Raw genomic sequence first — 13786 nt, 5'->3', positions numbered from 1 at the left:
ACCCGCCCAGAGGGGAGTGCAGTGTAGGGTGATCACCACGGGGATGCACTCCAGCTACAGAGCGCCCCGCAGAGCTCGGCCTGCACCGCGCACACACGCAAGGCCGTCGTCAAGAAAGGCACCCCAGCCCCTCACCACTCAGAGCCAGGCTGAGGCAGAGCTACAGGAGAAACCCCAGACATGCACACCTTTCAACCTCTCCAGGGAACCACGGCGGCGTGTCCCTAGGTGACACACAGCTAATCTCAGGAACCGCACACTCCACACTGAACGCCCAGACCGCACGTGGGATGGAATGTGTGCTGGGAGCACAGGCGTGGACAGCAAGGCTCTGGGGCCTCTCTCCCCATGTCATGGCCTCTGGAGCCCAGGGACCTCAGTCCTTCTGTGACTGGCCCCGGCCCAGACCAGTGAAGCCAGGACCCTCTGGTGGGGACCAACTGGCTCCTCCATGACCGCATGTTGTCCACCAGGGACAGCCACTTTCAGGCCTTGAGCACCAGGTAGCCACACTCCACACCCTGGTACCCCCAACCCCTTCTGACCCTGGTCATCGTGAAGCATGGTGCTGCCACGAGCTCTTCCAAGAGCCCACCCTCTCCTTGGCCCCACACTGCCCCCTGCCTGATCCAGGCCCCAGGCTCCCTGAGCTCCTGCGCTCCACACACCCTCCAACTCGATGCAGAACCAAAGTCGTTAGCATACCTACAGGCCCCATGATTGGCACTCACTACTCCTGCTGTGCCCCCCAGGCTCACCCCCCCGCCCCCGCCACCAGCCACACGCCTCCTTTCTGTCCCTGGCTTAGGACCTTTGCACATGCTGCTCCTTGGGCTGGGAGGGCCCCTCCTTCACCTACCTCAGCTCCTGGCTCACACATCAGGGTCCAGGAAGCCACCTCTGCTCAATCCATTTAATGTGCACCCCCTTTCCCTGGCCTCATTTCTCCCCAACATTTGGAACTACCTGACTGCTGACTCTGGACTCTGGTTGTAGTCTATCTGTTTTGTCTGCATGAGTCACTGAACCCCTGTGCCTGCACACAGCAGTGCCAAGAGACACTATTGGTAAGCGTGTCGCAGATTCTAACTGCTCTCAAGGTGGCGTATGGCTTGGGGTGACAACATGGACTCCCGACACCTCCAAGACATTTGGGTTTTTTACGTAACCGCATTGCCTCTGCGACGTTTAACACAGTGGGAATTCACAGCTCTGGACCTGCATGTTCTGGCCCGCTGAGCCCTGCCCACTGTAGTCTCTGCTTTGGTGACCCAGCCCCCCAGGGCCACCTCTACCAGGCTCACACCAGACACAGGGCAGGGCTGTGCACCAACACTCATGGTGGAGAAGAGGTACACGTCACGAGGGGGTGCTGATGATGGACCTCGTGGTGGCAATCTGCGGACTACCATGAGCCTTTAAGCAGGAACAGGTGAGCACATCGACACACAGAGACGCCCAGGGAACAAGCATTTCTAGAGAAAAGCATGTTTTGTGAAAACTCGTTTTAAAAGCACCTACACACTGCTGTTTTTTCAACACTCATGTGTCCTTTTGTAATTGAGAACGATAAGAGTAAACACCCACTACGTGGAAGAATGGCAGCACCAGACCTGAGCTGGGTAACTGGCCCCTACATGGCCTCACCTCTGGCTGAGGAGGAGCAGTGAGTACGCCCCACGCCCCACCCAGTGCCCAACCCCACTCCCGCAGGGAGCCCAGGGCTTCCACACGCCATTGGAGACCCCGCCCCACGACAGTCTGTCACCCTGGTGCACTGCAACCTCCCTCCCTCGCTCCCTCCCTCCCTGTAAGCATTTTCTGCTCCTCTTTACGGTGTGATTACTCCCAGGGTGCTTGAGCTCACTGTCCCCAACCTCTCCCTCCACGACAGCTCCTCACTGGCGGCAGTGACCCCCAGAGGAGCGTGTCTGTGGGCTCACTGGCCCAGCTGCTCGGGGTGCACCCCTCCCAGGGAGTCGCCTGCCTCAGTCTTCTCTGCTCCTCTCTCCCCACACACACTGCTGGGGACCAACGGACAAGCACACTCTGCTGACGACATCCAGTGGCTCTGAGTCCTCCTGGCCAGGTCTCTGCACCCACTGGGCTGTGCAAGTCCTGTCCCCACTCCTTTCTCTCTAACAGTCCAGCCATCTGGCCTTACCTATGAAGACAGTGAACTCCAGGAGGAGGGCAGGCTCTCTACCTCGCTCACTGCTGTCGCCCACAGCGGTGCCAAGCATGGGGCAGACGTTCAGCGTGTGGACATGCCCCAAGCCTCCACGGGGCAGGTCTTACTTTCACTGCAGACAGAGACTGAGCTTTGCCTCGGGAACCAGGCACCAACGTGTGACCCCTCCACTCCCTGGGCACCATCCAAGGTCATTCATGCAGACTACTCTGCCTCTAGAACTCTCTGGAAGGCAGCTCCCCCTAGTCCTGTCAATGGACTAAGGAATCTTCCTTCCTTCTGCAGCAAGAACACAGACACTGTGAGTGACCCTGAGTAGCTCATGTGCCCTCAGAGGCCAAGGCAGTTGCCTGGCTCACACAAGTCCACCTCTCCAGCCTCGCCTGACAGACAGCCCCTCTCTTCCCATTACAACCAACGCGTTTCCCAGGAGAGAAGATGGTGGGAATACTTCACGACTGCTCAGACGTGAGACAGCCACGGCCCCAACTCCAAAGGAGCTTCACCTCTGCAGAGCTCGGTGAGCAGCAGGAACTCGGCCTGCCCAGTGTCCGACTCTTCTTTTCCTATTGAAGCTGCAGAACAAAACTGGACAATATTGGGATGGCCAGAAAGCTTTTTCTGCAGGTATCTTGTTAAAGGAGAATGCGTAAGCGTGCACATTTAAAAACAAATACATATGTGATATTAAGACACTAAAGTCATACCACCGAATCAAACTACCTTGGGATCTCAGTGCATCAGAGCAGAACAATGGGGGGGGGGAGCAGGTCGAAGGGGGGCAGGGGAGGGGAGGTGAGGATGGAGACCACCACCAGGCTGGCCATAAGCCAGGCAGGACAGCAGGCAGAGGGTGCAGTGTGGCATGTGAGAGGCTGTGAGGAGTGAACAGGTCCACCTGAGCCTCAGCAAGGTGAGTACCCTCAGGCTTAGGTGCCAGCAGGCTCACAGTGGGCAGAGCTTCGAGAGACAAAAGAGAATAGATTCGGACAGCAAAGGGCAAGAGCCCAGCTCGGGGAGAACGGGTGCCACAGTGGAGAGCAAGAAAGAAAAGCCCCCAACACACCATCTGTGCAGGACCCGTGGCTGGGAGTTCTGGGCAGGGTGAGTGGCTGGCTAGGGCAGCAGATGAGAAGCGCCACTGAGGCCCACTGGAACCAGGCCTGGCGAGGGGCCCTGCAAGGATGTGGGCTGCGCCAGCTCGTGAAGGGGAAGACGGGGCGGGGAGCAGGCACTGGTCCAGCCCAGGGCATGGAGACCTGGGAGGAACAACAGCCCCACCCCAAAAGCTCCTGCTATCTCCCTGGGAGTGAAGGACACGGAAGAAAACTCCTTTTCACTAGCAACACTCTACAGGTAAGTCCAGGCCAATTTGAACACATCAAAAAGGACATGTGAGTGGCCTTGTGGCAGCTGGAACCACAGCTTGACGCAGATCTCCCTAGGTGAGGGCACTGGCTCTGAGTCCCGGGAAAAGGATACCATGAAACAAACTTCCTGAATGATGGCTCTGTTCTTTTCCTCTTCATTGGACAATAGTCTCTGTATTGGGAAATAACATACAAAAAAGATTAAAGACTGTTGATCCTTCTACTCCAAGTCCAAAAGAAAAATGCATGCATCTAAGAGCTTGACCTGCTTAACTGTATTTTAATATCTGACCTGTGTAAAAACTTGACAGAAGGTTAAAGAGCCTTGAAAATGGTCCTTTATCATCCAAGGACACAAGAAAAACTAAAAAATAGGAGCCTTTTCTCCAAATAGGCTAGAGTAAAATGAGAGAAGACACTGGCAGAGATGTGGGTGCACATTCTGATCCCCAAAGCCAAAGTGAGTGTGCTTCCCTTCTAGCTGAGCTGCACACCAGGAACAGGTCCACCGCACCCCGCGGCCACGGCCGGGCCGTCTGCCATGTCTCAGGACTAAACCACAAGGGGCCACCCAGCACCCAAGGTGGTCCAGACGTCCCCCCACTGACCCTCTGTGACCCCGACTTATAGATACGCTGTGGACACATATTTACACGAGAGGCTTTTAAACTCCTGGCGTTTGTGGAACCCCTATGCTGGCAGTTTGGGTACTGTGAGGTGAACACGTCTCTCCCCCAGGCAGCCCGCCGAGTTCTCACCCTAAAGTTGGAAACCACAGCTTTAAAGTCCTCTAAAACTGCTGATGGCTTTACCATCAGAAGAAACAAATAGGACAAACAGACACAGACTGTAACAAAGAAACGTAAACTAAATAACAGGGACAAACCTCTAAAAACACCATCACTTAGAGATTCCCTTTAAAAGAAACCAAAAGCCCCCATAAAAATGTTGTCATCCTTTATTACCTTTAATGCATACTCTCTGCCACTTCCCAGATCTTGAGCTTCATATACAAATGCAAACCCTCCTGAAAATTAGAAAAATACATGTATCAGTTCAGTGCTATGATTTTATTTAACATTAAGCTTTAAAAATGATTTTATTAACTAAAATACAAACTGGATTTGTGGCTAATAATTTATTTTCCACAAAAATAATGGCTCCAATTTATATAGTACTGCCTTTTAAATATCTTGCTTCAGAGGCAGGAAGGAAATAACCATAGGAACAGAGATCACTGAAGGGAAAATATGGAGGAAATCAACAAAACCAAAGCCAGTTCTCTGAAAATAAAAAAATGAAATTGATAAATTCTAGACAGCTTGATCAGAGAGCAAGAGAGAGTGAGAGAGACTGACAGAAGACAAACTACCAACATCTAGAAAAAAGGGGACAGCACTGCCCTGATGCCCCCAAAAGGAAAAGACACTAAAAGTACAGGCTAATATCACACATGAACATGAACAAAGAATTCTCAACAAATTCTTAATTCTAAATAAAATAAAATGTTAGCAAATCAATATATATAATAAATAAAATGTAAATAAATAATTTTTATAAATTAAATAAAATAAAATGTTAGCAAAGCAATACATAAAAATGGATAACACATTGTGACTAGGTAGAGCTGGTTTAACATTTGAAAATCAGTGTCATTCTGTTGTTTTTCGGTTTAATTTGCTTAGCTTTTCCTAGCTTCCAACAGTGGAAAATTAAACCATGCAATTAAAGACTCTCAGCAAACTAGGAATAGAAGGGACCTTGCCCAGCCTGATAAAGAGCATCTATGAAAGACCCACGGTGAACATTACATTCACTGGGGGAAGACTGAGCGCTTTCCCCCAAGAGAAGGGACAAGGCAAGGATGTCTGCTCTACCACTGTGCTTCAGCGTCATACTGGGAGTCCCGGGCAGTGCAGTCGGGAAACAAAAAGAAAGAAAGGGCATCCAGATTGAAAAGGAACAAGTAAAAATGTTTTCCTCTGTAGACATGATTGTATAGACCATCTTGTGAAACCGACCCCAAGAAAGCTCCTATAACTAATAAATGAGCTCAGGAAGGTTGTGGGATGTAAGAGCAACATACAAAAATCAATCGTATTTCGACATAGCCTGGGTTAGGCTGAGAGTTCTTAGACATAAGAACAAAAGTATGATCCATAAATGAAAAACATGGTAAATGGACTTCATTAAGTAAAGAACTTCTGGTTTTTGAATTACATTGTTGAGAGGATGTAAAGACAAGCCACTACCTGGACTTTGCAAATCACATACCTGATAAAGGACTTCTATCAAGAAAATATAAAGAAAACCCAAAATTCAATAACAACAACAAAACTTCTAATGGGCAAAATATATGAAAAGACACGTCATTAAAGATCTACAGGTGGCAAGTAAGCACGAGAAGACGTTCAGCATCATTATCCATTAAGAAAAGGCAAATTCAAACCATAAGGATGCTAACGTGCGTCTACCTGAACATCTAAAATTTCCAAAACTGACCACACCTGGTGCTGATCAGGATGTGAAGCCACTGAAACCTTATACATTGCTGTGGGAACACAGAGTGCTACAACCACTGTGGAAAACAGTTTGGCAATTTCTTAAAAAGTTGAACACATGCTGACTCCATGGCCATGTCATCAAACTATGGGGTATTTGCCCAGGAAAAGTGAAGGTACACACCCACACACAGACTTGTACATGAAGGTTCATAACAGCTTTATGTATAACTGCCCAAACTGGAAGCAACCCACATGGCCACCAACAGTGAATGGACAAACCAATACCCCCCACAGAACACCACTCAACAACAGGATGAAACTACTGCTAATGTGCAGCAGCACAGATGACTCCCAAAGCAACCATGCTGGGAAAAAGCCAGGAAAAAACTGTGTATACGCATGATTTCAGTTATAGAAAACTCCAGAAAACACAAACTAATCTACAGTAACAGAAAGCTGACCAGGGGTTACCTAGGGGTGGAAGACAGGAGGAGGAGAAGAAAAGGATTGTAAGGGGAAAGGAGGAAAATTTAGAGGTGATGGATATGTTCACCACTTGATTATAGTGACAGTTACATAGGTGTATATGGACTATACATATTTAAAGTGTTCTGACATATACACATATGTGGTTTGTGTATCTCATTTTTATCTCAACACAGCTGTTAGAAAAATTAAATAATAAACAAATCCATATGAAAAAATAGATAAAAGGAAATAAATGAAAATCCATGAAATAGAAACTAGAAATAGAAAACAGATGGCTTTACTGGTGAATTCTAGTGAGCAATTAAGGAAGAAAGCACAACAATCTTGTACAAAATCTTAAGATACAGGAGGAGAAAATGGCTCCTGGCCTATTTTTTAAGGCCAGAGAAGACAATAAAGACACAATTACACATCAAAATCACTCAACAACACAGATATGAAAAACCCTCAGGAAAATACCAGCAATGATTCTGGCAGTATATAATAAGGACAGTACATGAGAACCAAGTCGGATTTGCCCAGGAATGCAAAGGTTGGTTCAACGTGAAAAAGCAACCACTGTGGTATGCGACATTAACATAACAGGGAAAGGAGGCCACCTCAGCAGACACACACAAAGCATCTGTCAACGTGCAAAACCCACTCGTCATTTTTTAAAATAGTAGAATAAAAAAAACCCTCAGCAAACTAGGAATGAAGGGAACTTCTTCAATCTGAGAAATGGCGACTACAAAAAGCTACTGCAAACATGAAACTTAACGGAGCTTTCTTTAAGATCAAGAACAAGGCAAGGATGTCTCTCTCGGTGCTGTAGTACATTTTACTGGAGATCCTAATCAGTGCAAGAAAGCTAGAAAAATAAACCATGAGCTCAAAGATCAGAAAGGAAGAACTAAAACTGTTCTTGTTCGCAGATGATATGACTGCAAAGACAGACAATCCCAAGGACTCTACCAAAAACTCCAGAACCAGAGGCTCCTAAGCAAGGCCAAGTCCTCCTGAGCCGCCTCCTGGCCTCTCGACAGCCCCCAGCTCTCTCAGCTGCAGCCACTGTCACATGAGTGCTCTCCCTCAAACACACCAAGCCCATTCCTGCCCAGGGCCTTCCCACTCACACAGCCCCACAGGGCACCCCGACTCTGGACGCTGGCCCGACTCCCTCGCTCCCTGTGCTCAGGCTCTGCTCTCCCTGACTTCTCTGAGGGGCTTCTTCTTGTCCCTAACACTTCTTGATACCTGACACTGCGTCCCACACTCACAGACACCTGTTTACTGTCTCTCCCACCAGACTGTAAGCTTGGGCGAGGCAGAAATTTCACCTATGCTGTTTACATGGGTATCACCAACCAGCACCTGGAAGAGCGCCTGACACAGAGTGGGCAATCAAACGAACAGACCCTGACCACACAATCCTAAGTGAAAGGCAGTTTTCAGATATGAAACACAACAACACTTATATTTAACACCCCAAAGCAGCATTATGTGTTGTCTGTGGACACACACACACAGAGCAAGTGGAGATGAACAGGGAGCACATGCACTAAATTCGTGGTGGTGAGGCATGCCTGAAGAGAGAGAGGGAAATCAGCCAGGGAGCAGCAGGCCAGCAGAGCCTTCAACAATCTCCGTGATGTTTAATTAAAATTTTTAAAAAGGTCTGGAGCCAAATATGATATTTTTTTAAAAAGACAGGACCGGCCTCGTGGCTCAGCGGTTAAGTTCGCACGTTCCACTTCAGTGGCCTGGGGTTCACCAGTTCGGATCCCGGGTGCGGACATGGCACCACTTGGCACCCATGCTGTGGCAGGCGTCCAACATATAAAGTGGAGGAAGATGGACACGGATGATAGCTCAGGGCCAGTCTTCCTCAGCAAAAAGAGGGGGATTGGCAGCAGAGGTTAGCTCAGGGCTAATCTTCCCCCCAAAAAAATAAAGAAATAAAATTTAAAAATTAAACAAAAAAAGCTAATATTTATTAATTCTGGATGGTAGGGAAACAGGTGTTTGTTTCCGCATTTTTGAAATTGTTCCTACCTGAAGAAGAGAATACTAGATGTCAGAACTTTACATTGCTACAGTAATCAAGACCGTGTGGTACTAGTGCAGGGAGAGACTCAGATCAATGGAACAAACAGAAAAAATCCCAGAAATCAAGCCACACAAATACATCCAAATGATTTCTGACAAAGATGAAAAGCAACCCCATGGAGGAGGGTGGCGTTCTCAACAAAAGGTGCTGCAGCACCTGGACATTTGGACGTAAAAGGAAGAAAAGAAGAACTCGGATCTAAACTTTACCCCTTATACAATAATTAACTCAGAGTGCACAAATGTAAAACCATGAGACTCAGGGGCTGGCCCCATGGCCGAGTGGTTAAGTTCACACACTCCATTTCAGCGGCCCAGGGTTTCGCTGGTTCGGATCCTGAGCAGGGACATGGCACCACTTGTCAGGCCACGGTGAGGTGGCATCCCATGTGCTACAACCAGAAGAACCCACAACTAAAACATACAACTATGTACTGAAGGGATTTGGGGACAAAAAGCAGGGGAAACAAAAAAGATGGGCAACAGTTGTTAGCTCAGGTGCCAATCTTTAAAAGAAAAAAACAACCTCTTAGAAAAAATGCGGGAGAAAAATCCTCATGATCTGGAGCTAGCCAAAGAGTTCCCAGACGTGACGGTAAAAGCAGGATTCACTCAAGGAAAAGTGGGTAAGGCAGACTCACCAATGTTAAAAGCTTTGGGTCTGCAAAAGACCCGTTTAGAAGACAAAAAGACAAGCTGCAGACTGAGATAAAATACTTGCAAACCACAAATCTGAGAGGACTTGTATCTAGAACATATCAAGAACTCTCAAAACACAACAAAAAACATGCAATTAAAAAGTAGACAAAAGGGGCTGGCCCCGTGGCCGAGTGGTTAAGTTTGCGCGCTCCGCTGCAGGCGGCCCAGGGTTTCATTGGTTTGAATCCTGGGCGCAGACATGGCACTGCTCATCAAACCACGCTGAGGCAGCGTCCCACATGCCACAACCAGAAGGACCCACAACGAAGACTATACAACTATGTACTGGGGGGCTTTGGGGAGAAAAAGCAAAAAAAAATAAAATCTTAAAAAAAAAAAAGTAGACAAAAGACACATTCCACCCAAGAGGATGGAAATAAGCACACTATCAGCCTTTAGGGAAATGCAAGTTAAAGCCACACAGGCCGCCACTACACCCCTGTTAGAATGACCAAATAAAAACAAAATTCAGATCGCTGGTGAGGACGCAGAGCAGCCGGACCGCTGTGTTACAGACTCAGCCATGTGCCCTGACATCATGTGCTGAAGCCCTACCTGCAAAGTGACTGGGTCGGGAGGGAGGTAATCGAAGTTAAAGGAGGTCAGTGAAGGCCTGCTCCAACAGCAGTGGGGTCCTTAGAAGGAGAGGAAGAGACACCAGCGCTGCTTTCTCCACACCTCACAGAGACGGTGCACCTGCTGGCTGAGGGGAGGGGCCTCGCCAAAAACCTCCACTGCTGGCATCTTGAGCTTGGACTTTGAGCCTCCAGAACTCAGAAAATAAATTTCTGTTGTCTACGCCACCCAGTCTGTGGTATTTTGTTATGGCAGCTGAGCTGACTAAGACACCATCCAAGGCTGGTGGAACGTAAAATGCCACAGCCACTCTAGAAAACAGGTTGGCAGTTTTCTAAAAAATGAAATATGCAACTAGCATATGACCCAGCACCTGCACTCCTGGGCACTCATCCCAGAGAAACGAAGACTTATCTTCACCCAAAAACCCGCACACCAACGTGTACAGCAGCTTTACTTCTAGCAGCCAAAAACATCTGGAAACAACCCGAATGTCCTTCCGTGGGGGAATGGTTAAACAAACTATGGTATATCTACACCATGGGATGCTCTTCAGCACAAAAACGAAATTATGGACACAACCTGGGTGGATCTCCAGAGAATCATGCTGAGTGAAAAAAAAGCCAATTCCGAAAGGCTACACAATGTATGATTCCATTTATACAGCATTCTTCACATGACAAAATTAGAGAGATGGAAAACACATTAGTGCTTTCTAGGGGTTAACGAGGTAGGCAGGGTGATGAAAAGACATGAGGGATCCTTCTGGGGATGGAAACATCTGCATCTTGCTGTATCAATGTCACGATCCTGGTTGTGACACTGACTAGTTTTTCAAGTTGTTACCTTTAGGGAAACAGGCAAAGTGAATCTGGATCTCTCTGCATCATTTCTGACAACTGCATGTAAATCTACAACTATCTCAAAATCAAAAGTTTAAAGAAAAATAAGGACACCAATGTATAAGACACATCAAGGAACAACATGCCGGGCACTCCTAGGACACGCTGTTGACAGTCATCTTACTGCATACGCTCTGGAACTAGGAAACGGGCACAGACACGTCAACGGCCCAGGCCGAGCCCTCGCTCCCCAGGGCAGCCTGATGGGGACAGCAGTTCAGAAAGACAGTGACCCCACCTGTGACTGACTCCTCTTCATGCGTGAGTATTATATAAACACAGGATTTGTACCCAGTACAGTAAGAAACTCCTACAACTCCTGCCCAATAAAAAATGGAAAAAAGACTTGAACAGACATTTCACACACAAAAAAGACACATGACTGGCTAATAAGCAGGTGAAGAAGTGCTCCCAGCATCCTCAGGGAGATGCCAGTTCAACCACAAGGAGACAGCACTGCACACCCACAGGACAGATAGAGTCAAAACAACACACGACAACAAATGCTGGTGAGGGTGTGGAGGAACAGGAACTCTCGTGTTGTTGTTGGGAATGTAAACTGGCATGGCGGCGGTGGAAAGGGCTTGGCTGTTTCACATAAAGTTAAACTTAACGTCCAACTCAAGCCAGCAATTCCACTCCCAGGTATTTTTCCCGAAAGAAAGGAAAAAACGTGTCCACAGAAAAACTTGCAAAAAAAATGCTCTTGGTGACTTTACTCATAAGTAGCCCAAAATGGAAACCCAAATGTCCATCAGCAGGTAAGCAGATACGCAAACTGCAGCATTAAGGGAATCAACTTCTAAACACAAAGCTGGCCGGCAGAGAGCACAAACCATACAATGCCACGTGTGTGATGCTCTAAGAGAGGAAACTCAGGGCCAGCATTTGGCCGGCTGGGGAGGGAAGGGTAAGCAGAGTTGGGTTTAGGTTTGGGGACGTTCTCCATATTTATACAAGACAGCCTGAATTCCCACAGCCTATGTTCTGAGGTTGCGATCTTATGTGAAATACTTCCTACAGATTTCTTACTGTTTCAGTTCAGAAAGAGGCTTCAGGAGATTTGAGGCTGCGAGTCACCTATTAAGCTTAAAAGGAGGAAATCTACAGCTCATAATCACACTGGTGACAGGTCCTTTTGCACAACCACAGTGGCTGGTCACATTTCCTTGTTCTTCATTCTAGGCCTTAAGCGACCGGCATGAGCTTCCTTCTTTACATGACCCACCTGCCATGTGCAACTACCCCTCCTGGCTCCTGGCACTGCCCCTGCACCCGGCAGGGGTGCATTCTCACCCCTCGGAATGCTCCCCACTGCCCTTCCCACCCGAGGATCCCCCTGTACTGCTGATCCTTCGGTCATCGGAGCATGTGTCTTAAGCTCTGCAAGGCAGAAGCCACCGACTGTCCACTATGAATTTCTAATTGTCTGGTATTTTCAGAATAAATGAAGTCACCGGGGGAACTCTCATTCTAACAGATGTGAGAGAATACCACATTTCAGAATATCAGTAGAGGCACTGGCCCCCACCTCTGAAAGAGGAGCCTGGGGTTTTCTCACCAAATCATACCTCAAATCTGTTTGTTTTTGACCACTGTGGAGAAAAAGTGTGTGATGATGCTGTGGCCAGATCCCCCCAGACCTTTGGGAACGAGGACATCAGAACAGTCAGCCCGCTTCCCACCCCAAATTGAGCAGAGATGGCAGGAGGGGTGGCTGCAGTGACAGGCTGAACCTGCAGCCCTGAGAGCAACCACAGATAGGTATAGTCTTTCACTGTGTGCACTCCTTCATCAGGTGTTAATGCGGGAATACAACTCTGTTTCAGCACTAGCCCCAAAACCAACTGTTTAGCTGGTAAGCACGACAGCTAGAAAAACCCTGACATACTCCTGCGGGCACTACTGGACAAAATGTAAGGAAAACACAGAGGAGAGAATGGGACTGCATCGAGGCTGGTGATAAATTTCGTGTCAGGAAGGGACAGGACGTTCAGGAAGCTAGAAGTAGCATGCGGAAACAAAGGTGCCTAAAGATCGATCCGGAAATTCCTCCGTGACCGACCAGTCCAACCCGCAAGGCTCTGTACAGGTCCCAACTGTTGGCTCGGCTTGACGTAATCACACGGACTCACAAACTACAGGGGAACGCTCGGGCGGTAAGAGGAGGACGCGGGGTTAGGAAACACAGCTCTGCCTACCCCAACACCCCAGGAGGGGAGACCGCAAGCACCCTCAACAAGGTGCGCATCAGCCACGCTCAAGCTCCCGAGAACGGAGAAGAGACAGCGCGACACCCAGAGGCCCCGCCCAGGCCCACCGCCTCACATCGGTCCCGGCTGTGAAAGGTAGGGCCACGGCTTACACCCACCCGCCGCACTGGGCGCCCCCAGACTCCAGCCTTCTGGTCCCCCAGCCTCCGCCCCCACCGTGGCCCGGAACCCAGCCGCCCACCTGCCCACCACCTCCTTCCCAGGGCTACACTCCTCCCCGACCGCAGGTCAGTCCCACACCTGCTGCTAAGACGGCCTCGCCCCAGCCTGACGCCACGCCTCTGACAAGGAAGTGCCCAACCCTGGACCCGCCTGACCCTCCCCCCGGCCCATGACCCTCCCCCTGGGCCGTGACCCTCCCCCGGCGGTGACCCCTCACCCCCGGCCCCGCTGACCCCTGCCCCGGCCTCACCCTCGGCCAGGACCCGCCGCACCCGCAGCCGCAGCTCCCCCAGCTCCACCGTCTGCCCCACGAAGTCAGTCTGGTCGCGGCCGGCAGCGCCGCCCAGGGAGCCCGGGCCCGCCAGGAAGTCCAGCGCAGACTGCAGCAGCGACATGGCGGCGGCCCCCAGCGGGCGCGGCGCGGCAGCTCGGGTCTGGCCGCGTCCGCTCCGCTCGGCAACCGCCGACTCCAGACAGCACCGCTTCCGCCTTGCCGGCGTGACGCAGGCGCGCGGGGCTCGTCGCGGCCGGA

General features: G+C 49.6%; 1 protein-coding gene across 3 annotated transcripts in view; it reads right to left on the bottom strand.

Annotated features, from left to right (window-relative positions):
- Positions 1-13782, bottom strand: part of GAK (cyclin G associated kinase) — a 60230-nt gene extending 46448 nt beyond the window's left edge. Inside the window, exons 1-4 of one of the 3 annotated variants that reach the window (XM_023638555.2) lie at positions 13505-13782; positions 4527-4588; positions 3674-3733; positions 2698-2812 (exon numbers count right to left, since the gene is read on the bottom strand). In XM_023638555.2, coding sequence (XP_023494323.1) covers positions 2698-2812; positions 3674-3733; positions 4527-4588; positions 13505-13649 — 382 coding nt within the window. In that variant the 5' untranslated portion in view covers positions 13650-13782. Of the gene's footprint in view, positions 1-2164; positions 2319-2697; positions 2813-3673; positions 3734-4526; positions 4589-13504 lie in introns of those variants that run through there. The other 2 variants (XM_023638557.2, XM_023638556.2) reach the window with 2 other exon arrangements.
- Positions 13783-13786: the final 4 nt, after the last annotated feature.

Source organism: Equus caballus, chromosome 3 (genome assembly GCF_041296265.1).
Source record: "Equus caballus isolate H_3958 breed thoroughbred chromosome 3, TB-T2T, whole genome shotgun sequence".
Taxonomy (NCBI): Eukaryota; Metazoa; Chordata; class Mammalia; order Perissodactyla; family Equidae; genus Equus; species Equus caballus.
This window is presented reverse-complemented; position numbering and strand designations above follow the sequence as displayed.